Here is a 27,465-nt window from a genome sequence, read left to right as displayed (position 1 = left end):
TCTCCAATGCCAGCAGTCACAAAGTCCAATCCTTTTTGATGCCAACCATCTCCCACAGCAGCCATTTCTCACCCCAGCAGTTCCCCACCCCCCAAATTCCCACCCCAACAATATCACAGTAGAGCCATTTCATTTCCAACCTCAAAAAGATGCCAGCGCCCCAAGAATTCCCACCCCAAGTTCCCTCCCCCCACCCATTCCCCACCCCGGCAGTTCCCCACCCCAGATTCCCACCCCAACAATAGCACAGTACAGCCATTTCATTTCCAACCCCAAAAAGATCCCAGCACCCCAAGGATTCCCACCCTCAGTTCCCACCCAAAGAATTCCCACCCCAAATTCCCTCCCCCCACCCATTCCCCACACCAACAGTTCCCCAGCCCACAACCACCCCCCACCCTAACATTTGCCACCCCAGTAATTCCCACCCCCCAACCATTTCCCACCCCCCAGCCAACATTTCCCAGCCCAAAGCTTTGACAGTCCAACACTTTTGCGGTCCATCAGCTTCAGAGTCCCGCATTGCCCCAGCCCAAGATGCCGTTTGTGGACAGCCCAGATTTGGAGGGGGAAGGCTGGGGCCAGTGCTGGTGCCCCCGGAACACTGCCGCTGCTCTCTGGGCATGGTGGGGGCCAGCGAGGAGCCCAGGGCTACAGGGAGCCGTGTTTGTCGGCTATGGCCACGTCTCCTGCTACACCAAGTGGGCCGGTTTCTTGGCACGCTCCCTCTCGAGCGGCTGTTGGGCTGTGATGGGCACCGAGTCCTCCTGCTGCGCGCCGTGCTGACACAGCCAGCTTCGCCTAGCGCCGGTGTTTGTGGCCTGGAACATCCTGGCCCCGCGGCAGCTTCCTCTTTCTGGCTGGGACGCTGCCAGTGTGCTGCTCGTGCCCGGTGCTCTTGCCTTTTGTGGTGGTGCAGGCGGGCGCTGGGCACTTGGCTGGCTCGGTGCTGTCCCCATGGTGCTTGTCTGCCACCCGGCAGGAGATGCATCCGGGTGGCAGGGCCAGGCGGGCGAGAACCACGTGGGGCTGCCTCCGCTGCACCCGTTCCATGACCTGTCCACTTTGCGTGAAAGGAGGCACGGGGTGCTTGGCTGGCTCGGTGCTGTCCCCGGGGTGCTTGTCTGCCACCCGGCAGGAGATGCATCCGGGTGGCAGTGCCAGGCGGGCGAGAACCACCCGGGGCTGCCTCCGCTGCGCCTCTTCCATCAGATGTGCGGTGCGGGGCAACAGGGGTGTGGGGGCAGCCAGGGGGGGCGGCAGTGCCAGGCGGGTGAGAACCACCCGGGGCTGCCTCCGCCGCGCCTCTTCCATCAGATGTGCGGTGTGGGGCGACGGAGGCGCAGGGGCAGCCAGGGGCGTCGGCACGGGCAGCTCAGGGGATGCTGGCTGCCACCAGAGCGAGTTGCTGAGGAGCCCTGGTTCAGGTTGTGTCTCTTTGCTCAGCTCCCTGCTGGCCCTGGAGGAGTCAGAGTGCTCTGTGCTGGAAGAAGAGGAGTCGAGGCTGCTGGAGACATCTGGGCTCAGTGGCTCCGTGGCAGTGATGCACTGCATCAGCTCTTCCATTTGGCAGCTGTTCGCAGTGTCTTTGGTCCCCTCTCTTGTGACACCGGGCAGGTCCTGGTTGTGCTGGGGGACCTCCAGAGCACTCGCCGCTTCTGAAAAAGCAAGAACATCCCCCCGAACGATGATGGCAGTCTTCCCACACCCGCTCGGTGCAGGCACCCACCCGTCACCTCTGCAGACCACAGTCTCACCGTCAATCCAGGTGAGCAAATTGTCAATTTCCACGTCGTTGTCAAGTCTGTCGGTGCTGGGTGCCTCTTCTGGAAAAGGCAGAAAATCCCCAGCGGGGCAATGCCGGCTTTCCCACGCCCACTCAGTGCAGACACCCCCCCACCAGCTCTGCTGCCCCTCAGAGAGAGACTCACCGTTGTTGATCCACGTGAGCAGGTCATCAATGTCTGCGGTGTCGTACAGGATGCCTGTCTTGGATGTCACTTCTGGAAAAGGAAGAAAATCCCCGGTGGGGCAATGCCAGCTTTCTTTCCCACACCCACTGGGTGCCAACGACCCCCGCCAGCTCTGCTGCCCCCAAACTCACCGTCGTTGAGCCATGCCAGGAGATCATGGATGTCCGCGATGTCCTCCGGGATGTCTGCGCTCGTTGTCACTGCTGGGAAAGCAAGAACATCCCCAGTGGGGCAGTGGCAGCTTTCCCACAGCCACCCGGTGCGGACAGCCTGCCACCCGCTCTGCAGCCCCTGAACTCACCGCCTGATTCCAGCGTCGCAGCGCTGCAGGCGAGCTGAGCCGTGGCGGGATGGGGGCACACGTCGGTGGGCGCTGGGTGCCCCTGGTCCTCCGTGAGCACCACGGCGTCTTGAAAGGGCTCCATCGGTGGCTCCCAGGTGGCGGGCAGGGTGCGGGGCACGGGGAGCACCTGCTCCTGCAGTGACGGTACCTGCAAAAGAACTGGTGGGGGGCCGGGGCGGCCGGGGGCCTGCGGCAGGCAGGTGCCTGCGGGCTGCGGGGGCTCCCCGTGGAACACAGCCCCAGGCCACAGCCCCATCGGCTGCTGGGGCAGCAGCGTCCCTGCCAGCAGGGGATGTCCCCAGCAGTGAGCAGGGGCAGTGGGGGGAGCCATACCTGGGTGCAGCCCCCCAGGTAGCAGCTGCAGCACGGGCAAGTGCAGCCCCACAGTTGGGGGCAGCCCCCCAGGGGGGAGCTGCGCTGCCTGTCCCCAGACACCTGGTACCCCAGGCCAGACAGAGGCCTGAGGCGCCAGGTAGGTGGCAGTGGGGACAGGGAGGGGTCGGGGTGGTACCGGCATCGGTCCGCGGATGGTGGGCTGCATCCAGGCGGGGTCCGGTGGCGGCACAGTCGCTTCAACGAAAATGGCGTCGGGTGTCAGAGGCACCGTCAGCGCTCCTCGAGGGATTCTCTCTGTGGGGAAAGGCCAAAGTAGGCGCTGGGGTGAGATCTGGGGCGCTGGGGTGGGATCTGGGGTGCTGGGGTGAGATCGGGCTTACAGGGGTGGGATCTGGGGCTCTGGGGTGCTGGGGTGGGATCTGGGTTACAGGGGTGGGATCTGGGGCGCTGGGGTGAGATCTGGGTTACAGGGGAGGGATCTGGTTTACAGGGGTTAGATCTGGGGTGCTGGGGTGAGATCTGGGTTACAGGGGTGGGATCTGGGGTGCTGGGGTGAGATCTGGTTTACAGGGGTGAGATCTGGGGTGCTGGGGTGAGATCTGGGTTACCAGGGGTGGGATCTGGGGTGCTGGGCTGAGATCTGGGTTACAGGGGTGAGATCTGTCGTGCTGGGGTGAGATCTGGGTTACAGGGGTGGTATCTAGGGTGCTGGGGTGAGATCTGGGGCTTACAGGGGTGAGATCTAGGGTGCTGGGGTGAGATCTGGGTGACAGGGGTGAGATCTAGGTTACAGGGGTGGGATCTGGGGCTCTGGGGGTCTGGGGTGGGATCTGGGGCACAGGGGTCGGATCTGGGGTGCTGGGATGGGATCTGGGTTACAGGGGTGGGATCTAGAGTGCTGGGGTGAGATCTGGCTTACAGGGCTGCTATCTGGGGTGCTGGGGTGAGATCTGGGTTACAGGGGTGAGATCTGGGGCGCTGGGGAGGGATCTGGGGCACAGGGGTGAGATCGGGGTTACAGGGGTGGGATCTGGGGCTCTGGGGTGCTGGGGTGGGATCTGGGTTACAGGGGTGAGATCTGGTGTGCTGGGGTGAGATCTGGGTTACCAGGGGTGGGATCTGGGGGTCTGGGGTGAGATCTGGGTTACAGGGGTGAGATCTGGGGTACAGGGTTGAGATCTGGGTTACCAGGGGTGGGATCTGGGGGTCTGGGGTGAGATCTGGGTTACAGGGGTGAGATCTGGGGTACAGGGGTGGGATCTGGGTTACAGGGGTGGGATCTGGGGCGCTGGGGCCAGCTGAAGCACGGGAGCAGGGGAAGCCTGCTGCCTTACCTGCCATGACAGCTGGAGAGTGGCAGTTAGGGGAGCCCCTCCCCCCACGGGGGGTTGCGTGACCGTTGGGGTCAGCCCCTTTCCCCCAGGCTTGAGGTGGTTTGATTTTTCGTAGGCAAACATCCTTCCCATCCCAGTTGTTTCCCATTCCAATGATCACTGACCCTCCCAATGGGCATTTTGCAGCGCAGTGCTCTTCCTTCCCAAGGGCCTCCCGTCCCAGTGGAAGTTGACCATCCCTGCAATGAGTTCTCACCCCTTGGGACAGTTTTCTCTCTGAGGGAGGATATTCGGGCCCAGTGGTTTCCCACTGTCACCAGCCAACACTGGGTGGGGTTACCCGGGCCTTTAGCAGTGGAGGTGAGCCAGCGTTATCTGTAGGGCTCAGAGATGGAGGGGCTGTCAGTGATCGATGACCGCAGTAACTGGAGGCAGCAAAAAGGCACTGTGAGGTGGCCATCCTCTGTACCATTGCAGTGGAGACAGATTGACACTGGTTTGGATTGGTCTGTGTTCGAAGGGTGGGCTATGGGGTGGAATTGGCTGGACAGTCGCAGCCAGAGAGCTGTGCTCAATGGCTGTGTGTCCGGGTGGAGGCGGTCACGAGTGGTGTCCTAATGATGTTCAGCAAAGCCAGGGCATGGTCTGTGAGGGGCAGAGAGACTCTGGAAAGCGTCCTGGGATTGCTTCTGTGCGGCAGTTGGGGGCCTTGGGGAGTGGGGGGCCTGTGCTGGTCTGTCTGTAGGAGTCTGTAAGGAGGGCTGTGGGGCTGTTTCTGAGGTGGAAGTGAGGGGTTTTGTGTGCTGAGGGACTGTCTGTGAGGAGGGTTCTGGGGTGGTTTCTGAGGAGAAGGTTTTGGATCTGCGGGGCTGAGGGTCCTGTGAGTGACTGTAGACCTCTGTGGGGAGAGTTCTGGTGTGGCTTCTGAGGGTTAAAGCATTGGGTTTGGGGGCTGAGAGGTTGTAGGGGTGTGTGAGCGAGGAGAGACTTTGGGACTCTGGGGCACTGAGGGGCCCGATCTGATCCCAGGGGCATAAGGAGTTTGATTTCCCCTGTGTTTTTCCCCCAGACCCATTTGTTCAACCAATGAAAATCGAAATATACAAGATGTTTCTGAACCTGGCAAAGTGTCCTTCACAGCACTGATGTGTTGGACTGCTGGGATGCTGGCTCTTGCTTTTTTTTTTACCGTGGTTTCAGTGATGGAGTATGCCACTGCAGCGGATGGCCCCAGAAGGGTAAGGACCAAAGAGGCAGGGGGCCATTGAAATAGTTGTATTTCATTTTTTTATCTCCCAGCTGTTTCATGGAATCTGGCTTGGATGTCTAGAAGTAACTGGAAGATTCTTGAGGAATGTCTGGGATGTTTTTATCTGGAGGAGGTGTGCCCATCAGGCTGAGGTGTTGCATCTGTCCCAGGTTCCCTGATGTGACGTAGTACTGCAGCTCCTCCCAGGGGTCTTGCATATGCATTGCTTGTGCTCGTGTGTATGACTCCAGAGGACATCCCAGCACAGCTGTGCTGAAGCCCAGTGGCGGTGGGGGGAGCAGAGGACAATCTCAGGTTCTGTGCTCTGAGGTGGATGCTCTCTTCCCAGAAGCACTGCTGGGCAGGATCTGATTGTGCTGCATACGAAAAGAAATGAATACAAAGAATGACCTGGGAAACAACAGTCTTGTTCAAGAGCTGATGTGCTGGATAGAGGGTTTGTTTGATTGATTGATTTTTCTGTGACAAATGTGCGTGGTTTCTGCCAGTGGTAACTAGGAGAGGGTCGTGAAATCATAGAATTGCTCAGGTTGGAAACGACCTTAAAAATGATCAAGTCTAACCACACGTAACCATACTAGCCTAACTCTAACAACCCCCTGCTAAATCCTGTCCCCGAGCGCCACGTGTTTTTAAACACACTCAGGGATGGTGACTTAGCCACCTCCCTGGGGAGCCTATTCCAGTGCTTAACAACCCTTTCTGTAAAGAAGTTTTTCCTGATGTCCAACCTAAACTTACCCCTGGCACAACTGGAGGCCATTTCTCCTCATCCTGTCACCAGTGAGAAGAGACCAGCCCCGCTCTCGCTGTAAGCACCTTGCAGGTACTGGCAGAGAGCAATAAGGACTCCCCTCAGCCTCCTTTTCCCCACACTAAACAGCCCCAGTTCCTTCAGTCACTCCTCATAGGGCATATTCTCCAAGCCCTTCCCCAGCCTTGTTGCCCTTCTTTAAACCTGCTTCAGCACCTCCGTGTCCTTTCTGTGCCCAAAACTGAACACTGTGCTTGAGGTGAGGCCTCGCCAATGCCGAGTACAGGGGCAGGATGACTTCCCTCGTCCTGCTCACCACACCACTCCTGATCCAAGCCAGGATGCCACTGGCCGCCTTGGCCACCTGGGCACACCGCTGGCTCATATTCAGCTGACTGTCCATCCGGACACCAAGGTCCCTTCCCGTCAGGCAGCTTTCCAGCCACTCCTCCCCAAACCTGTAGGGTTGTCTGGGGTGGACCCAACTCTTGGCCCTATGGAAACTCATACAGTTAACCCTGGCCCATTGATCCAGTCTGTACTACCTGCACCTGGAAACATCGGGGTTTTCCAGATTTCAGGACCATGCGCCTGAAACAAATTCTGGTTCTCCTCTAAGCAGAGCTGTTGGACAGACCTGTTGGCACTAGAAATTAAACATGGCAGTGAGATGAGGCCAATGAGGTGTTAATGCTTTTTATGGCTGCACAGTTCCTCAGAAAGCAGTTACACCTGCCAGCTAAATAAAAGCCATCCCTTAAATGCTGTACTGTACAGCTGTGGAGCCTTTGCTCATCTGCCCGCATCTTGCTTTGCATAGTTTAGCTGGCAAGACTTCAGCGCTGAGCTGTAAGAATGGAAACATCCTCAACTGTTGGAAACAGACCGAGTTTCTAAGGTCTGTGTCAGCAGAAGCCAGGCAGTGCTAGGAACAAGCAACTGTTGGCAAGAGCCTAATGCAGCTCTTCCCTCACCCTGTGCCACGACTCACACCGTTCACTCCATTTTCTCTCTCACTCCAGAAAAAGACCGCATAATGAGATGAAGAAATCACCAGTTGGCAGTTGGTGTTCCTGCTTCAGCCTGGGAAATCCATCCTCTGTGGCTAAAGGCAAACTGCAACGCAATCCCAGGGAGCCCCTACAAGAAGTCTCAGAATATTTCTAACACTCTCATTATGGAGGTAAGAATACATTCTTGCCTCCATTTTGCTTTTGTGTCAGAAGACAGACATTTAAACCACGTAAAGGCAATTTTCCAGAAACGTTCCCACAGAAAGAAGGCATCTAGCATCTTTCTGTAGCTACAAAGACTGACTACTCAGCCTTTTCCATATACATTTTACTGTCTCTTCCAAACTTAAAAACAACTATACGGTTTTGCAGAAAAATATACCACAAATCCTGAAGTATGGGCTAGCACGGAGTTTTATCCCATCTTCTCCCTGATGCACATTTTGAAATGATATTCCATGACTGTGCTTTAAGATTGTCTCCCTTGAGCATTTTAGTTGTGCTTGTTTAGTGCTCATAAAACCAGCTGTGCAAGCGCTGCTTTCTTCCCCACTGTGAGGGGATTGCTGTCAGGAGCTAACCAGTTATCACAGGCACATCCAGCAAGGAGCTGCTGTGGCACGATGGGCGTGTGGAGCAGCCGTCTTCCAACCGGTCCTCTGCAGCAGTCAGCGTTTTGTAGGTTACTCTTCACCAGTCTGCAGAACAAGTATCAAAAAGGATACTCTTTTGCGATTGCTTCTTGTAATCGCGGGTTAGATTGTGTTGGCCATCCAGGCCAACCTACCATGCAAACACTTTACATCTGTCTTAGACAGTAAAGCATATTAACACTGTGACAGGATACAGGTTTTCTTCAAGGGCTTTGGAGTACAAACAAAATAGGAAAAAAAATAAATAAAAGCACAACAATTACTTTCCGGAGAGCAGTACTGTTGCTAGAAGTCTATTTGCTTCTTCCTGCTGCCAATCCGTAACCAAATGTCAACCACTTTCATAATTAAGCTCGTCACTGTCTGGTTTGGTTTCCCTAGGGGGGACAAGGAGACAGCGGGACTCTTGGCTGAGCTAAAAGCAAAGCTTACCCCCCTGCACACTGTCGATGGTAAGGCAAAATGTGGGTTTAAAACAAGGCGTTACTGACTGCAGATGAGCAGCAGGACAGATGCCTGACACCCCTGCAGCAATAGCTGGACTTGTTAATGAAGCAGTTTACCCATCCCTGTTAGGCAGTGGTACCAGGGCAACACTTCAGATCTTAGTTTTCCTTCTAAGGATTCTGTATAGCCGACATTACCTGCCTCGCATTCCTTGCCATTCCCCCCCTTTCCCCTGCCTTTCTCTTCCAAGGTGAAAAAGGCAGCACTGGGAAGGAAAATGATTTCTGATAAAGACTTGGAGCCACAGAACGCTTGAACTAGTTTTGCTTTTGCAAACAGCTTAGTTTCAGGCTAAATTGAACCTGATCACTGCTTTAAAAAGAGTTTGGACAGTGAAAGTTTGACACTCACCCCTGTCCATCTGTTCATTCCTAGGTGAATCTAAGCAGTTTTGATCCAGAAGACCCGGGACCAGCAGTGATGCACTGTGTGCTTCCTTCGATGGAGAGCTCTTAGGAAGCATGAATCGCTGCAGTTCTGATGACAGCCTTCCACATGACAACAACAATGGGGATAAGGAGCTCATCCACGTTCCTGCCCTCATTTCTCCTGGCTCCGCTGATGATGTTGACCTGAGCCCGCCAGACATCACAGTCGCTAGCCTGGATTGTGACCCACTGCCTTTCCAGTGCAGCCCACCCCAAGCAGAGCCCAAGTGCCTGAACAGCAGCACCTCCTTGAGGAGCAGGTCGGCATCGCTGAGGAGAAGCCGAGCTTCTTGGAGGCGGACTTAGAGCCAGGCAGCCAGTCCCAGGCACCAGGCAGCAGCACAAGCTCTGAACTAGTCTCTCAATTCCCAGAGGAGTCCCTCTTTTACTCTGGATCTCTCTTGCCCTTCTGTCTTTTAATGAGTAAAGGCATACTCATGTTCAATCAACACCTTGACTCCGTTCTGGGTCTTCATTCACAGGGACTGGGTTCAATATAAAAAACTGCAAGGCACTTCAGCTTGCAATGGTATGGCTTTTGGCTGTGTGCTGCAGAGCTCTGGCTTTGTTCCCACGTTGTATGGCTTTGGGGTGTCTGCAGGGAGAGATCTGCTACTGTTTTGTATGGTAGCAAATAGCATCCTGGTTGCTGCTCATTAAAATCCCCAGCTTCCTGGCTGCAGCTTTGTGACGCTTTTCAATGCTTTGTGATGCTCTTTGATGCCTTGGCTGTTCCCTGACACCTCTCTGCTCCTGCAGTGCCCATGCCTGGCTCTCACCTATGAGCTGGACTTGCAGATCATCTCCAGACCTGTCATCATCACACTGCAGCAGGAGAAGTTCATCCTGACCAACGTCAGGCAGTACTGCTTGGTCTGCACGTTACTGGCTGCCTCTGCATCTCTTCAGCTGCAGTACCATCTCTCAGGGAAGTCAGATGCAGTCACGCTCCTCTCTGAATTCTGTGCTTGATTAAATCCAAAGCAAATCTTTACACTACAATGAGCAAACCATGCTGTCTACCAAAGAGGCAGGGTTTGTGCCCCAGGATTTCAGGAAGAAGGACTGGTATCAGCCCAGGGCAGGATCTGGGTCCCCTGGGGACAGCAACTACAGCCCCTGTCCAATCCGCACGGTGACCCTGAGCCATCCCTAGGGTGCCCTGTGACCTCCTCCTCCTCCTCTGCACAGCCCCACAAAGCACAAGGGAAGGTCTGGGAGGTGGCAATGCCTAGATGCCCCTGGAACAGGCCAGGAATGGTGCCCTCCATCCCATCCATCCCCAGGCCCTGATGCCCAGTCCTCAGGGCTCCAGGATCTCTCAGTGTCCCTGTTCCAGGGCCTCACCACCCTTACTACAGAATCACAGAATGGTGCTTATCATAGAAAACTTCTTCCTTATGAAGAATCTAAAGAGTCCGTTCCCTCCTTTGTTACAGCCCCCCTTGAGATACTGAAGGCCACTCTCAGGTCTTCCTGGAGCCTTCTCTTCTCCAGGCTGCACAGCCTCAGCTCTCTTAGCCGTCCTTGGAAGGTGGTATTCCATCCCTGGGACCATTTTTGTGGCCCTCTTCTGATCACGCCCCAACAGGTCTATGTCTCTCCTGTACTGAGGACTCCACATCTGGATGCAGTGCTCACAGTGCAGAGGGGCAGATCCCCTCCCTCACCCTGCTGGCCGCGCTGCTTCGGATGCTGCCCAGGGTATGGCAGGCTTTCTGGGCTGAGGGCACTCTGCTGGCTCATGCCCAGTTGCCATCCATCAGTACCCTCAGGTCCTTTTTGGCAGGGCTGTGCTCCATCCTTACATCCCCCAGCTTGTACTGAAAGCAGGGGGCTGCCATGACCCAGGTGCAGGCCTTGCACCCGGATTCATTCAACCTCATGAGCTTCCTCTGGGCCCACTGCTCAGCATGTCTCTCTGTTCGCATCCCATCCTTTGGACGTGCGGGCTGCACCATGCAGCTTGGGGTCACCTGCAAATCTGAGGGGGCACTCAATCCCAGTGTTGATGTCATTGATGAAGACGTTAAAGAGCACTGGTTCCAGTACTGACCACCTGAGGGACACCACTGGTCTCCACCCGGACATGGAGCCCTTGACCACCACTCTGTGCATGCGATCTTGCAGCCAGTCCATCCAACAGTCTACCCATCAAATCCATATCTTCCCAATTTGGAGCTGCTCTTTTTGGTTCCGATCTGCGGGGCCTGCAAATCCACACAGTCCAATAACTGACGATCCCTTTCCTCCACCGGGCTGGAGGCAGGGCCCCTCTAGTTCTGCCTATTGTATTCATCGCTCACTTCTCATGAACGTGAACCAGTACACTTAACCCCAGAATCAGATCAGACCATCCAGTCTGTCCGGAGAGCTGCCCATTAGAAACTGGAGCTGTCATTTTTTTTCTGGAAGAATCCCCTTTTCCTATTGTTTTCTCCTGCAACTCACCTGCCCGTGCATGTAGGACTGAGGTGGGTTTTCCATCCACTTTCTCATATCCTCTCCACAGTCACACAGGTAAAACCACAGGATGTCATGTTGTGTGTAACTGCTATATCCTCTCTCCCAAGCAGCGAATGCTTAGTTCTAATGGATGAGACACTGGTTGTACAGACGGGAAGCAGGGCATATAGTCTTGGAATTGCTAGAACTCCTGGGGCAACTTCTCCACAGCTGAGACATAGGCCCAGAGGGATGAAGAAAGCCTATCTTCCTATTGCCAAAACAGGTTGGCTACTTCATTCACCTTTGGCCTTGGGTTCTCTTTCCAGTTCACTCCTGCCAGGGTGCTGGCATATGATGGTGATGCATTCTGTAAAACTCTCCACATAGATCTCATACATATGATTTCATCTGGATCTTGGATAGTGTATTACTGTGTAATTTAATAACATACATCATCTCTAGAACAGCTAGTTCACTCACATACTGGATACCTCTCTCCATGGTGGCTCATTTGCCTGGGTTAGATACCAAGTCTCCCTTGAAAGGATCTTTCCCTCGCAGCTGACAAGGGTCCCCACCACTGGGAAAAAGACTGCGTCCCTTTCCCAGTTCCTCTGGGAATATCGCTTTCCCTAGAAAGACATCTCAGCTGCTTGGCTTCACTGCCCACTAAGTCCAGGCTACTCACCTCACCACCCCAGCACGGCAACAGCCCAGTGGCAATGTGCACATTTGGCCGATGGCCATAATCCTTTTGCGTATCGTGCAGCTCAGCCAGCATCAGAGCTCAGATGATTTATATCTCTCCCTCCTCCTCCCCATCTTCATCCTCTGTCTTACCAGGAGTTTCTGTCACACAGAATCACAGAACTGTTGGGGTTGGAAAGGACCTCAAGAAATCACTGAGTCGAAACCTCACGCTAAAGGAGGCACCCTACAGTAAGCCTCACAGGTAGACATCCAGATGAGTCAAGAGTATCTCCATAGAAGACTCCACAACCTCTCCAGGCAACCTGTTCCAGACCTCTGTCACCCTCACAGTAAGGAAGTTCATCAGCATGTTTGTATGGAACACAACATGTTGGAGTTTTACAACATTGCTCTTTGTCTTAGCACTGCACAACACCAAGAAGAGCCAGGCCTCATCCATTACCTGTCACCTCCCTTCAGATATTTACAAACATCAGTCAGTTCACCCTGCCCAAAAGCCACAGCCTGGCTCGATACAGCTGCTTCAAACCAGTCTTAAACTCTCCAGGAAAGGGAAATGTCACAACCCATAAATGAAGAATTGCTAAGGGTCAGAGTCCACAGAATACCACAAAAGAGGATCTCCAAGCAGAAGACCTGCTTAAATGAGGCTTGAGAGGGGCGGAGCCATGCTACAGCAGTTTGCACATGTGAAGTGCTTCCAACTGTGCTCCCAGGGCCGCCTATGCCCCTTCACTAGGTGCTCAATCACTGGTTCAGGCTTTGACTTAACTGTTCCGGTATAGTAACCCTTAATCATTAACCCTCACCAGAATAGGTATTCCTTAACCATAACACAAATGAGTAACACTTAACAGTTTGATTGAAAGAATAACCCTTGAAAGAATAACCCTTAACACTAACACACAACATGGTAATACTTAACCTGAACACTAACCCAGAAATGGAACCCTTAACTGTAACACCAACAGCAACTCCTAATTGTTAACCCTAACTCTAAATGGTAAACATTAACACTAACCCAAATTGCTAACCCTTAACCATAACCCGTAATGGTACCCAAACACAAATGGGTAACCATTAATGCTAGCCCCAAAAGAGGAATGTTCAATGCTTACTCACACAGATAATCCTCAACCCAAACCAAAATTGTAACCCTTAACACTAACCCAAATGGGAAACCTTTCTGTCCTAACCTGGGACAGTAACCCTCAAAACGTAACCCTGGCAGTAAATGGTAATTCCTAAACATAACCCCAAATGGTTAACCTTAACAATAACCCCAAATGCAACGCTTGACCATTAATGCTAACCCAAATGGGTAACCCTTAATGCTAAAACATATTGGTATTTCTTAACCCTAACACAAATAGCAAACCCTTAACCCTTAAACCTAACCCAAATGATAACCCCTAACCCTACAGAGTAATAAACCTTAATGCTTAATCATAAGCAAAAAGGGAAAGCCTTCACGCTTACACAATCAGGAAACTCTTAAACCTAACCCAAAAGGGTAAGCCTTAACCCGTATCCCTAACCCAAAATGTTAACCTTTAACCCTAAACTCAAATGGGGAACCTTTATCCCTTAACCCTAACTCAAAAGGGTAATCCTTAGCCGTAACCCAAAAGGGTAACTCTCCACACCTGAGAAGTACATAGTAACCCTCAGCACTTTTTCTGCGGTCTTCAAGGCCTGTACAAACACATGCCACCCTGTGAGTCCGTGATCTTAAAGGACACTCCCAACACAAGCCAGTCCATTGTACCGTGATCTTCAAGGACCCTTCTAACTCGAGCCATTCCATGGTTCTGTGGTCTTCAAGGACACATCCAACGCAAGCCACTCCATGTTTTGTGATCTTCAAAGACCCTTCCAACACAAGCCATCCTGTGGCTCTAGGACCCTTCAAACTCAAGACATCCTAGGGTTCTATCATCTTCGTCTTCAAGAACAACTTCCAACACAAACCCTCCTGCGGCTTTAGGATCGTTTAGGACTCTTCAAGCTCAAGCCGTCCTAGGGTTCTATGATCTTCAAGGATCCTAGCAATACAAACCCTCCTACGGTTCTGTGGTCTTCATGGATCCTTGCAGTACAAGCTATCCTTTGGTTCTTTAATCTTCCACTCTTCCAACACAAGCCATTCTGTGGTTCTACGATCTTAAAGGTCCCTTATAACACAAGCCATCCTCTGTTTCTGTCATCCCTTCCAACACAAACCTTCTTATGAGGGAACTTGGGGGTGTTGGTCGATGCTCAGATGAGCAAGAGCCAGCAGTGTGCCCAGGTGGCCAGGAAGGCTGATGACCTGCTGGCTTGTGTCAGAAACTGTTGCCAGCAGGAGCAGGGAAGTGATCATCTCTCTGTACTCAGCGCTGGTGAGGCTGCACCTCGAGTACTGTGTTCAGTGTTGGGCCCCTCACTACAAGCAGGAAAGCTGGTACAGGGTCTGGAGCGCAGGTGTTATGGGGAGTGGGCTGAGGGAGCTGGGATTGTTCAGTCTGGAGAAGCGGAGGCTCAGGGGGACCTCATCGCTCTCTCCCACTACCTGCAGGGGGGCTGTAGAAGGAATCACATAGAATCACCAACGTTCAAAAAGACCTCCAAACTCATCTAGGAGAATAATTTTTTTCGTAATATTCAACCTGAGAGTGCTGAGGTATAATGCTCCACAGTCAGACCTACATGTGACTGTGGGCCCTGATGTTCTTCTCATGGGCACACAAACACTCAATGACCATACTGGGAGGCAAAAGCACAGCAGAAGACGATCCTCAGCTGCAGACGCTGATGACACTCATAGCAATAAGAGAGAAGTATGTGTGAAAGGCTTACGTTACAAAAGGAATGACTGATTGTCAGCAGAGATGTGGTCTAGCACTTGTTCTGCTGGAGCAACTCCAGTGTGGCCATAGATTTGCACTACGGAGCAAAAACAAATCTCAGCCAGAATAATACTGTCAAGCCTAAAACCAACATTCGGCTCCTAAAATCCTGAGTTGTTGGTTGAAAAATATTTCAGCCCTGATGGTGTGCTCAGTGGAGTTGTTTCTGTGCATATTGTCTCCGTTCCCTCTACTGCAAACAAAATGCATTCAAATCCCCAGGAAGAAGCTCATGAATACTGCCGCACCCTTCCCGATCAATCCTTCCAGACAGCTCGGCTTTTTCTAAACAAAACATACCTATGGAAAAGTCTCAGGGGGGTAACCTAGAAGCCAGCGAACGCTGACCTCTTCTGGATACTTCTAGAAATGGCATCGAGGCATAACCATTGCAGCATACTTCTACGCAACGAGGCGTAACCGATCCCTTTTATTCACCTCCCTCGAGAAAGGTCAACTCTCAGCCCCACTTTCATCTGCTTGGTGAGCTGGCTCAGTTCAGAGTTCTGCAGGAGAGCAAACAAGGTGCAGAAAGAAAGACTCCAGAGGTTACAGCTATGTTTCAGCTGTTAAGACTTACATCTTTTCCTTCTATGCTCATTTGCTCTTGTGCCTATGTGGAGTAGAAACAGATTGAAATAATTGAACTGATTGAAATCTTAAGGGTCATGCATGTTTGATGCAATACTGTGCAGATCCTAAATTGATACGGCTTATGGCAAGTAATGTAATTTACCACCAGGTCAAAAAAGAATTATGTTTCTTGAAACATATGATTTGCACTACGGATATACACTATTGACTAGAGAAGGTATCATGACATCAAGACAAAGCTGCAAATGAAGCTCTCACTGAAAAGGCATTTATAAGCTGTGTTTCAGATGTCAGGGTCTTGAGTGCCCTCCCACCTTTGTTCCTGCAGCTAACACTTTCCTCACCAGCTACCACCTCCACCTCCCCACTCGTGTTGCTGCCCAGCACCAGGTAGCTCATTTTCCCCTGCTCCGACATCACCCATCACTTTCTGTGCTCCTTCCCTGAACAAATCAATGTGTCATTTAGAAGTCCGCCTGAGCTGAGCAGTCACAGCTCTGTTTCCTTTCCCTGAAGCTGGAGTACAGCCAGGCTACAGAGCAGCTAAGTAAGATAAAGTTGCATGGAAACAGATGTTAATTAAGAAGAAGAAATGTAGGCCACTCATCTCTTCTTCATAATGATACGGGCTCTGATTGAGGTAAACATCCGTGAAATCCATCAGATGAGATTTACTTCTGCCAATGTGTTTAAGGCCGCTGGAAGCAATGGTGTAGCAGTCTCTGGCATGCGGCTCTGGGGAAGGAGGCCTGAGGAAATCCACAGATAATTCCACACTGGCCTAAGTAGCTTTCCCACCGGATGTCTCCCTGTGGGGCTGCCAACACACTTCAGGCCTGGAGCTTAAACTGCATCAACTAGTCTTGAAACAGTGTCCTTAACGTAGCTAGGCTGTACTGGGAGAAAGAGTGTAATTTGGACTGAGCTGCATCCACACCAGGGGATGTCTTCTCAGCAAGGAATGGGAGCGGCCTACCAAAGGCAGGCAGTGCACGATGGTGGGAAGACGGTGTGTCTTCTGTCACAGCCTGTGCCTTCAGCTCTACTGGTGATGTCCCAGCAGAGCTGTTTTCCCCAGTCCGGGTGGAATGGTGGGAAGTGATGCAACAGGAGCAGCGAGGATCAAGAGCAGGCGACTGCTGCTGTGACTGCCAGGGCTCATCTGAAGGAGCACAGTTTTCAGCCCGCTAAGGCCTCAGTCACCTTCACAACACCCTTGAGAAGGTGCTCGCTTATGCCGGGCTGCTGCGTATTCATGCTGCGTATGAATGCTGCATCATTCATATTTAAGGGTAGCCACAGCCCTTCCTGGGTTTTAGGCTCATGCCATTTACTGGGGGCAAAAATAATCATCTTTATGCAAGTCCTTCTTACTAAAGCCCTGGCTGCCTTAGCAGTGATGCAGAATTCTTAGTCGAAAGGATGCCGAAGAGACGGAGGGGTTCCATGGGAGCAAACAAGCTGTAACACAGCTCACAACAACAACAACTGCTCACAACCAACATGGGCGTGGAATGGAACTTTTTGCTCAAGGCTGCTGCAGCCCACCTTTGTGCTCCCACGCAGTCATCTCCTTTGTGCCCTCCTCAGGTATGTCCTCTTACATGATAGCATAAAGCGAGATATGGGACACTGTCTGTGCAAACAGGCTGAGTCAAGATTCCGAGAAGTAGAGGGCTGAGCAATCACCAACTGTATGAAATACGGCAAGAGCAAGTGACTGCACCTAAGGCAGGAGAACCACGGATATATGCACAGACTGGGGGACACGTGGACGGAGAAGAGCTCTGTGGAAAGGGATTGTGAGGATCTGGTTGGTGATAAGTTGAATGTGAGTCAACAGTAAGCCCTGGTAATCAGAAAGGCCAATTGTATCCTGTTGGGCATCAGGCATAGCACTGCCTAATACGTATAAGGTCATTTGATTTGTTCAGCACAGAGCATAGGATAGATGCTATGACCACAGAGCTAATGTCATTGTGGTCTACAGCTTCCTCACAAAAGTAAACAGGGAGGAAAGCAGGGATCGCTTTCATCTAGCGACCAGCAATAGAACCTGAGGAAACTGCATAAAGCTGTGTCAGGGGGAATTCAGGTTGGATATTAGAAGAAAGTTATTCACTGAGAGGGTGCTCGCTCTTCTGGGAGTTGACGTGAGCTGGCAACTATCTCCAGGATTTTCCTTCTGCAGATGACCCATCATCAGGGCTTCCCTCAGGCTGCTGGGAACGGCACGTTGCAGCAGTAATGATCACAACCTGTGAGGCTCACGCAGCCTCAAGAGTAGAGGCCTTACAGAGATATCTTGTCAAATCAGAGGGCAGTCACCAAACTTAGGAAATTTAACAAGAGCAACTGCCAGATTCTGCACCTGGGACAGAAAGAGACTTAGCTCTAGTAACTAAAGTGAATGTGACTTTAGGCTGTATAGGAATGTAGCTTTCCCCTCATTGCAAAAGCTCACTGTTAACAGTGAAGAACAGGATTCAACTGGAGAAGTCAAAAGAGACATGAAGAATGATGGGATAATGTCTGCATAGCAGCAGCTGGAGAAGCACTGCCCGTTCTGGGAAGATGCCACCCAAGAAGCACCACCTAGAACTGGATGAATGGACGAATGAAAGAGGGAGAGAAAATTAGATTGGTTAAATTAGATTGGTTACACTCAACAGCTTGAGTTGGAACTATGTAAGAATGGGGTTATGGCAACTCATACCAACTATGGAATTGAAAGTAACAAGGTTCCTCCTAGGGGACACTCACCTTGAGCTGCAAATCACAAGAACTGCAAACAAATGAGGCTGAAGGACAGTCAGACTGATGTACCAAAAGGAGAAGTCAAGGCTTGAACGGGAGAATGTTGGAGGGGGCAGCAGCATGATTCCTTCAGAGCAAGGTGGAAGGAGTGCAACTCCTGCAACAGTTTCTGGAGACCAGGGTGGAAGCCTATAGGTGATGGTCCTCTCACCACCAAGCATCCAGTTGCCAGCAGTGGGTGAGTTCATTGGGACTTTGAGCAAGTCTTCAATTTGTGTTACTAAATTCAGGCTTGGAAGCACACTACATATGGGAGAGACACTTGGTGCAGGAAAGGAGATGTCCGTAGGCAAGGTACTCGAAAACTGAATGAAAAGAGATGAAGCTGCAGATGTATCAACAAAAGTGTAAGCACATGACATTTGACTTGGCAGGTTTGTGGGAAGGTCAGCTTCCCCGTGTTTGTATTTCTCCATACTAGAGAGGTTTTATCCGCTTGGCTTGCTTAATTGCAGCACGTTTCACATGCGTGGATAACGTGCAATAGCATCCTTGACCCAGACCCCATTTCCATATTGCATCTCTTCCTCAATGGCCTGAGGTGTTACGGATGCACGTAGATGGAAATAATTATCTCTTAGAGTTGCTGAAGCACTGTAGAAGTTTGCCAAGAGAAGCTGTGGATGCTCTGTCCCTGGAGGTCTTCAAGGCCAGGGTGGATGGGGCTCTGGGCAGTATGACCCAGTGGGTGGCATTCCTGCCCACGGTAGTGGGCTTGGGGTTATAAGTTCTTTACCGTCCCTTCCAACCCAAGCCATTCTATGATTCTGCATTTCTATGACGTAAGCACCGGCCTCACGCAGCCCTGGTGCAGTGTATCACAAGAGCTTCAGGCCGTGGGGAGCTGCCACCCAGAATCACAGAGTTGTGAGGTCACAATGCCCCATCCTATGGCTGTGCTATGCTGTGCTGTGAGCTCACAAGCTGCGACGCTGTCCTGTGCTGCAGGCTTCGCTCTGTGAAACACTCACTGTGGCTGCAGCGGTGGTGGTGGAAGCATGGTGCAAGTGTGGGGGGCCATGGCCCCTGCCCGCCTTGTCCTCTTCCTCCTACTGATGGCCATGTATTTCCAGGAGACCTGTGCTGCTCCATGGCGAGCACCAGGAGCAGGTGGGTGGGCAGAGATGGGACCCAAACTGAGCAGCACTGAGGCAAGAAGTCAGGCTGTGTCCCCACGGCCCTGTGCCACACTTCCCTGGGGCCTGCCTTCCATGGGGGTGGTGTTGGGCAGAGGGTGATGGGCAGCACCACAGGAGCCGGGTAAGAGCCCGTGGCAGAGCTGCTCCTCAGGGCTGGCTCCAGCCATGCCGGGCCATGGCTCTGCTGCTTGCTGGCTGGAGCACATCCTGGGAGATATCCTGGGAGAGCTCAGAAGATGCGTGCTGGAAAAAGAGCGAGCATTTGTGCTCCAGGCTCATGGTATTCCGCATAGATGAATCCCAGTTTCCAACAGAGCCACAGCCCACAGCCAGAGGAAGAGACAGACATGCTTTCCTCCGGTGCTTCAGTGTGACCTTCCTGTACGTCAGAGGCCTCCCAGTAAGAAAGCCCCGAGAGGCTGTATCTTCTTCCATGCGGTCTGTGAGGGATGTGGCACATGGCCTGGAGAGAGTATTGTGTACGCTGCCAGGTGCCAGCCTACAGGTCATCCTGGACACCCTGCAACTTTCAAAATCATGACCTGAGTCCTTCTCCCATCCCGTTCCACGACCCACATGCAGTTACTGAGAGAGAAAGAGATCACTCCGTGCAGTGGGAACTTCTCTCATCTGTTCTTGATTCTAGATGATGAGCTCAGAGCTCCCTTTCCAGGTGATCCTTTGGATCCGGATTCTGTGCGTGTGCCCGTGGGACAACCCAGAGGTAAGTTGTGAGTGTCTGTCTCCTTTAAGGCAGAAACGTTCATGCTCTCATAATTTACATGGGTGAAATTTTACTGAAGATCCTGTCAAGGTCTTCCTAATGTGCTTACGCCTTGAAGGGCTTGCACAGATAAGTCATAAGTATTTTGTTACACATGTAGTGGAAGCTCTCCTCACCTGTATCTGATCACGCTTTGTGTCTACAGGCCCTGCTGGTGAATCAGCAGAATGGAATCCTGTCTATGAGCCTGAGGGGGATGCTGGAGGTAAGTCACCAGTCTTCCTTTGTTCATATATTTGCCTGGGATAGTTCAGCAAGGGTTCCGCTTTTCACCAGCCAGCAGGTTCTTCTCCCCGAGAAGCATGGATGGTCATTGTTCTTGGGTGCTCCGTGCTGTCAGCGTTGCGTTGGCTTTGTCTCTGTATCTCCGAGGTCTCCCAGTAAGAAAATTCTAGGGGCCGAGTGTTCTTCCGTGAGCTCTCTGAGAATTGTTTCCATGGCCTGGAGAAAGTATTTGGAAAGCTGTGGAATACCAGCCAGCAGGTCACCTGGCCTCTCTGCAACTTTGGAACTTTCCCCCCCACAGCATTACCTGAGTGAGCCCCTTCCATCACCGCAGGTCACTAAGGAAGAGAGAGATGGGCACATGCAATAGGAATGTTTCTCCTCTGTCCTTGATTACAGCTGTGCCTCCAGGCAGTGGCTCACCAAAGCCTAGGTTTAATGCAGTTGAGTTTAGAGCTGGGGTGAGCTCCAGCTCTGGGCAGTTCCACACGGGGTTAGTTCTGTATGATGGTGGTGCCCCGGCAGGCACCCAGGAACTGTTTCCAAGGTGCTCCTGTGTGGAAGGGAGAGAACAGTGTCGTGAAGGAATCCCCCAGCTTTAAACTGCATCTTGTGTCATTCTGACTGGAAGGATGTTTAATGGGAGTTGCTCTGTCCTGCATTTCTTTGCAGATGTGCCTGGAGGAGGTGATCCAGGTTCCCCTCTAGGTTCTGGGACTGAATCTCCAGCAGATCACATGGGTATGTCATGACTTTGTAATTCCTTAGAGAGCTTTCATTGCCCATTTCAGTGCCATTTCATGGCACGATCTCCCGTATGCTCCACTATTCAGTGATGCTGTAGAGTATGACTGAAACTTTTCATGGGTCTTTGGTTGCAGAAGTGCCCCCAGGGAAGGCCTGGCCTGATCCTTGGTTTCCTCCTGCACTGGAGCCCTGCTGGAATCCCAGCAGGAGTAGTTTGTCTTTACTGACTCCACTGACTCACCACTGGTCCTTCAAAACTTCCTGCACATGATATTTAACTTCATACATTCTGTCTAGGTCCAGAAGAAGGAAAGGATGAATCCAAAAGAGTAGAATACTCCCAGGGCTCATCCCATCTCCTAAATGACCTGCTGAAGGAAATGGAGAATGCAGCGCGTGGTGAGTATACTTCAGTGTGTTCACTGAGACTTGGGAAGCTGAGGTCTGATATGCATGTGTGGATAAGCTGTAGCCTGCACAGCAGGAAGGGATCTCTCAGAGCCGTGCTGTGGTGGTGTTCCATGTAACACCTTGCAGGCACTGTCAAGCACCAGAGATGGTCTGCTGCCACTTCTGCATCCAGCCAAGACCCAGAGACAGCTGCTCCCCCAGCATGACCGTAATTTGTCAGAGCTGCTTTGTGCAGCATTGGCAGCCCTGGTGGCATGCAAGTGGCGAGTGCTGTGCTTCTGTTCATACAAAGCCCTCTCTGCTGCTGAGCAAGTTCAAGGCAGGAGGAGCATCCCAAGCAGGGCTGGCTGTCTTTGCTAATCCTGGAAACGAGGTGGAGATGCTGATTCTGGAGATGTTTCTGCTGGAGCTTGAATTTCAGCCTGCAGATGCCTGGCTGTGATGGGTGGAACACGATGATTGGTGATGCTCACAGCACAGTGCGTGAGGGCCCTCCATAGGAGCTGATTCCTCCGGGAGGCGTGAGAGATTTCGGCACCCTTCCAATTCCTGGGAGGGCCCAAATGCCCTTGGGCAGCGGAGGGGGTCGCAGTGGCTTTGGGGGACTGGGACCAGCAGACTTTGCCTGAGCGCAGGATAGGAGTAGCTCAGTTCCTGATGAGAACACATCACATCCAATCCTACTGTCCTCTTTCTTTCTAAAGGGACTGACCAACAAAACTGCACAGGACGCGCTGCAGGAAGGCAGCCATCCCACGCTGCCAGTCTGGGACAGAGGAACGCAGATAGCGCCAACGACTGGCATGCCAGGTAATTTCTGTCCTGTGGTCATCCAGAGTCACTAACCAGAGTCAGTGTGTGCCTGCAGGCTCTTCCTGCCTGCTCTTGCACCCCAGGTCAGCAGCCAAACCTGAGCGTATGAGCACAGAGCACATGTAAAAGAAGCCAGGGGTGGCTCTCTGAAAATGGCTGACCTCAGTGGGGTTTGGTGAGTTGTTCCAGCAGCGTGCCGGAGAAGATGCATGCAGACCTCTGTGACGCTGCTCACCTCCCACTGCTCCCAGTTCCCAGAGAGTTGTGAGCTTTGCCCTTTTGGATGAGCGGGGTCCTGTGTGGTAGGAGCGTGCAGGAGTATTTTTCCCCTGGGCTGGCTCCGGCTGTGCCCTGTGCTGGCTCGAGGCTGACCTTCAGCCTGAGGGGTGTCCTGTGGGAGAGCTCAGGACGCGTGCGCTGGGGGAAAGTGTGAGGGCTTCTGCTCTGCAGTGCTCCCCGCAGACAAAGCCCAGACCCCAGGGCAGAGCCCCAGCCCTCAGCCCAGAGGAATACGTGGGCAGTGCTGGTGCAGCCTCACCCTACCCAACGAGAAGTGGAAGCAATCCTTTTTGTCGTCTGGTGCTTAGACACCAGAGACAGAGGTACCCACTGATGAAAATCTCCTGGGTCCATAAAGCACACCGAGAGATTGTCTGTAGTGCAGGTGAAGGTAACGTGGGACACTGTCTCATTTCTTCCAGGGATGAATGCTGGGAAAAGCACAAAGGCTGCTGTTCACAAATCTGTGCGAAAGCGCCGCATCGCAGCGATGGTACTGTTCTCAGCTGTGCTGCTGTCTGCACTGTTGTTGGCCTGTGGTGCTGCGTTATGGATGTGCAAAAAATACCTGTGAGTTGGCTTTTCCCCAAAACACTTTATTGCTGCATTTGGCAAGGAGGCATTTGTGGTGCCAGGACCCTGGACGGCCAAATCAGTTGCTGGCAGTACACTGCCAGGACTTACGTTGCAAAGTCTTTCAAGTTTCCCCTTATTTCCTGTCCGTGAGTAGTGCTTTCTGAAACTCATTCTCACAGAGTGTGCAAGAGAGAAGAAAGAGCAGCAGAACGAGCTCTTCCTGATACCAACTGAGAGAGTGTTCCAGCTGGAGATGAGGGCAGAACGGAGCGGGGAGAGGCAACAAGAGAGACTCCTGCCCAACCAAACCAGAATCTCAACAATAGTTCCAGTCCATTCCATTCTACCATCCAAGATACCAAAGGTCTTCAAAGTCATCTGGAAGACCTGGAGCGTGAACTCAAAGCCAAAAAAGAAGTCCACGGGAACAGTCCTGAGTGCTGCTTTCTGTCAGAGGACAGCCCTGAAGCTGAGAGCGGAGAATCAGCAGCAGAGCCTTTGTCCTTCACCCTGCATTCTCCAGGACAAGTATCAGCAATAATTCCAAGATTCTTAGCTCACCATAGCTACAGTCCTTTTGAGGGTCGTAGTGAGAACCCAGAAAGTGAGCTTCCTCTGACTGCTGGACAGTATTGTTTATTGTCTTTGGAGATGTGGATGAGGATGGCTGGTTTCTGGGAGAGCTGACAGATGGCACAAGAGGACTGGTCCCTTCCAATGTGGTTGTGGAAGTTTCCGATGATGAACTGGATACAACGATGCCTCTAGAGCTTTGTGATCTCCTGCTGGACACTGATGATTAAGTGGATGCAGAGATTCCATAACGCAGCAACATCCTGTAAAAATTCCTGCACTGATTCGTCTGCAAGACTACCCCCTGCTCCACTAGATGTTCAAGTGGAGTGTGAGCAGGATGTGGATGAGCTCCTTCAGGAGCTCTGTGGTGACTGACAGTGTAACTGCATAGTCTTATTATATATTAAAAACAAAAAAAAAAGAACAAAAAAAAAAACAATAAACAAACAAACAAAAAACCCAACACTGTTCTTTTTCTTGGATACATTGATGATACTTTTTCCAGCTGAGACTTTGCAGTGAGTCTTGAAGCAGATTTGAACTGGTAGAAGTTGGCAGTGTCTGCATTCCGTTCTCCTAATTTCCTTGCTGGTCGGAGTTAACGTGCCCTGCATCCGTTCCCCAGCTCCAGCTGCCTCCTGAATCATGAGAGCAGCCTTTCCATATTGTGAAAACAGCCTTTTCACATAGTTGGAGTGGATTCATGCTGAAGGACAAGATGCTTGTGGACATGTAAGCTCAGGAAAAGAATGTAGAGTCCATGGAAACTTGCTGCCAAACAACACTAAGAAAGAAGAATAGACTCCTGTTGTTGAAGATGGAACAGTAAAACAGATGCCCCAGCAAAACACAATGCCAGTACAAGCTGGTTGGGGCTACTCCCCCTGAAAAGGCTGCAAGTTCACAGCGAGGTAGACTACTAGCCCTCATTCAATGACTACCAGAGACCCCCACCATGTTTTTAGGACACGTGCTCAAGAGGGTGGGACAATATGTTAATAATTTCTCAGAATTCCAGCCCATCTTCATGGAATGTAATGAATATATGTATGCAATGTCTTTAAATATGTAACCATTGCTTTTCTCGGTGTGAGAGGTAGGAGGAGATATCCCCCTTGCATCTGGTGCCATAATGAGCACACCTGGTTTATGACCTTACGTGAGTTATGAGTTTGATTCCACACATCACTCCCTTCACTATTAAGAGGACTAAGAACTTCTGTCACAGAAGGATGCCCATCTGCAAGGCTTACGTTTCATGCTTCTTCCTTCCTCTCTGCTTGGTAAAACTCCATGCTGGGCTCATTTGGAAGGAAGGCTTGGTGTTCTGATTTCTTGGACAGTCGTTACCTAAAGCCTGGAGTGCCTCTGTCAAGTGTGGCGGTGCAACTCCCGCTCCCCACACTCTCCCCCTTCTCTCAGGCCTCTCAGTGCACTTCTTCTCCTCAGACAAAAGGCGGAGAACCAGTACATGGAGGTACTCCTCCTCTTCCCTTGCCCCTGCTTGCCTCTGGGTAGCAAGGAGCAATGAATTGGAACATTAGGGGATGCCCTTGTTGTATCTGACTCCTGCTTTGTGCCCCATAGCCCAGGAACAAACCTGGAGACAATGATCTCCTGGCAGCCTGGGACATGTGTACACGAATCACGGCCCAAGTGGGGTAGCTTGGAATTTGTGAGTCCAGCAAGTTCTGGGCTTTGCACAACTGGTGGAAAGAACCAGAAGATTTTGCCATCCAAGGGGGCTGGTATGGAATAGGACCCATCAGATCTCAATCGTCTCAGACCCTATAACTAGAGATTCTAAGCAAGTGTTAATATTTATAAATATCTGAAGGGAAGAGGGAGGAAAATGGATGAGGCGCACATCTTGGTGATGTGCAGTGGTAGGACAATGAGCAATGGCCCAGAACTTGAACACAGGAAGTTCCACGCAAACATGTGAAAGCCCTTCTTTATGGTCATGGTGGGGGAACACCGGGACAGGTTGCCCAGAGAGGTGGTGGAGGTTATGACCAGCATCTCCTCTGGGTTGGGATGCCTCTTAGGTACTGCCAAATCCTCGAGGCCATCTACCAGTGGAGGCCAGGGCAAAGGCGCCCCCCTGGAGTCAGACTTGATTATGATCTGATGAGGAATGGTGGTGGCCTGTTGTATTTGCTCCACACTCAGGTAGACGCAAATTGTAAGCAGAAGTCAACTTGCATTTCTTCCATCCACCTCCCTACTTATTTATCTGTTTTAATGATACACATTTGTTTCACAACTGTGGATGCTGAGCTATTTTACTTTTCCACACTTCTTTTGTGTTTGAGTGTATGTTTGTGTATGAGTATCTGTACACTGATTTCGGATGTCCTGTTATTACGATAGCACGAATCTTGTCATCTGCAAATCCGTAATCAGGTCCCTGCTTAATTGTCACACATTTCATTAAATCACGTTATTAACCTCCAAATTGGTCCTCTGACCTGTCTTGTGTTATTAAGAGCTCTTAATCTGCTGTTAAACAGAACCGAGTGAAATACATTTGCCATTTCCTGCAATGCCAAATTAGAGGAGATGGCAAGATGATGAGCAAAGTCACCAAATAGTTACAAAAACAAGATGTCCAAACAAAGCCTGTATTCCCTGAGGTTTTGGCTTATGATTACTGGCATAAGCGGGAAGAGGTAGAAAAGCAGTTAGCTGATGCTGGAGGCACAACTGGATGGGAAAGGTAGATATAATCTACCAAACGTTGGAAGTGTGTCTGAAACCTGCCTGCCAGGGGAGGGGGAAACTGAACCACAAAGTACAGGAGCTGTTATTGTCATTAAAAATGCTTTACTCCTGCTCCTTCTTATTAGGGCACCTTTGGCTGTGAGAGAATGAGACTCTGCAAGTAGGGTGTAGAATAAATGCAGTGCAGTTACTTATTGACCAGTGCAACAGCAACAACAAAAGAAACACAGAGAAGCGTGAGTTTCAGAAAGGATTAGTGTGCTCAGCACTCAGCAAAAAGCCCCCGAGTCACTGCTGGCACACAGGCGTCAGCCTGGAGGGGTTGGATCAGCTCCCTGCAAACAGCCCTTGTGCTGCTGCACTGCATGGTGCCACCAGCTCCAGCACCCAGACATCACACAGGTTACTCCTTCAGCGTTTTTTGCCTTTCTCTTCAATTCCCATGAAACTTTTTGAAGCCTTGGGCACTGAGCAACTTGGAAAAGATTAAACAAAATATCCTAAAGGGAATCTCCCTCCCTATTTTTTAGAGATGTAGAGGGGCACTCTGGGCTCCAAAGGAAGACACTATGTGTTGGGCCAGTGTCATTCAAACCCTAATTGTGGTTTCACTATGGGGAGGGCCACACAGTAGGGTTGTTAGACAAGCAGCTCTTCCAGAATCGTGGAATTGCTCTCTTCTCCATTGTTTCTGTCATTTGACTGTTCCAGCCCCTAAACCAATAGTGATCTTGGTTTAGTGATCTTGCTTGAAAGAGGGGAAGACCTGTGGATCCCAGACGTGCAGAGCCCAGAGGCTGTGACAGGAGACCTCCGCCCAGGTGAGGCAGTGGAGGGAAGGAGGAGGCTAGGGTCTGCAAAAGCCATCTCTGTGCAATATTTTGAGCACTCTATGCTATTTCTAGATTTCCTCCGTCGTCCAGCAGGAGATGGGACCACAGCTATAAAGGAAAATCTGCAGAAAAGTGGTGTGGCCCAAAGGCAATGGGGTAGAGTCTCTGTGGGAACAACCAGAAGAGATGTGCAAGGGGGCCTGGTGCAAGGAGAGCACTTCAAGAAGCCACTGGGTAACCATCCGGGAGAGAGGGCGAGGGGCCCCCTGGATTGCAGTACAGGTCAAAA

General features: G+C 51.6%; 2 protein-coding genes and 1 long non-coding RNA gene across 5 annotated transcripts in view; 2 read left to right on the top strand and 1 right to left on the bottom strand.

The window, feature by feature from the left end:
* Positions 1-27,465, top strand: part of LOC121111076 (protein MANBAL-like) — a 614,289-nt gene that overhangs the window by 396,080 nt on the left and 190,744 nt on the right. The gene's annotated exons all lie outside the window — the stretch shown is intronic.
* LOC121113324 lies at positions 7,504-10,939 on the bottom strand. The gene is made up of 2 exons (XR_005860750.1): positions 8,535-10,939; positions 7,504-7,721 (listed from the first exon to the last, which is right to left on the bottom strand). It is a non-coding gene; the product is annotated as an uncharacterized LOC121113324 (long non-coding RNA).
* On the top strand, positions 19,544-24,684 carry LOC121113300. Of its 2 annotated transcripts, XM_046943208.1 has the most exons (7): positions 19,544-19,932; positions 20,138-20,197; positions 20,890-20,958; positions 21,262-21,363; positions 22,080-22,185; positions 22,890-23,037; positions 23,223-24,684. In XM_046943208.1, the coding sequence occupies exons 1-7, from the start codon at positions 19,785-19,787 to the stop codon at positions 23,265-23,267; spliced, it is 678 nt and encodes a 225-aa protein (XP_046799164.1). In that variant the 5' UTR covers positions 19,544-19,784; the 3' UTR covers positions 23,268-24,684. The 2 variants fall into 2 exon arrangements, with proteins under 2 accessions (XP_046799164.1, XP_040558532.1); XM_040702598.1 differs by having other exon boundaries at positions 22,890-24,684.

Source organism: Gallus gallus, chromosome 6 (genome assembly GCF_016699485.2).
Source record: "Gallus gallus isolate bGalGal1 chromosome 6, bGalGal1.mat.broiler.GRCg7b, whole genome shotgun sequence".
Classification (NCBI taxonomy): Eukaryota; Metazoa; Chordata; class Aves; order Galliformes; family Phasianidae; genus Gallus; species Gallus gallus.
This window is presented reverse-complemented; position numbering and strand designations above follow the sequence as displayed.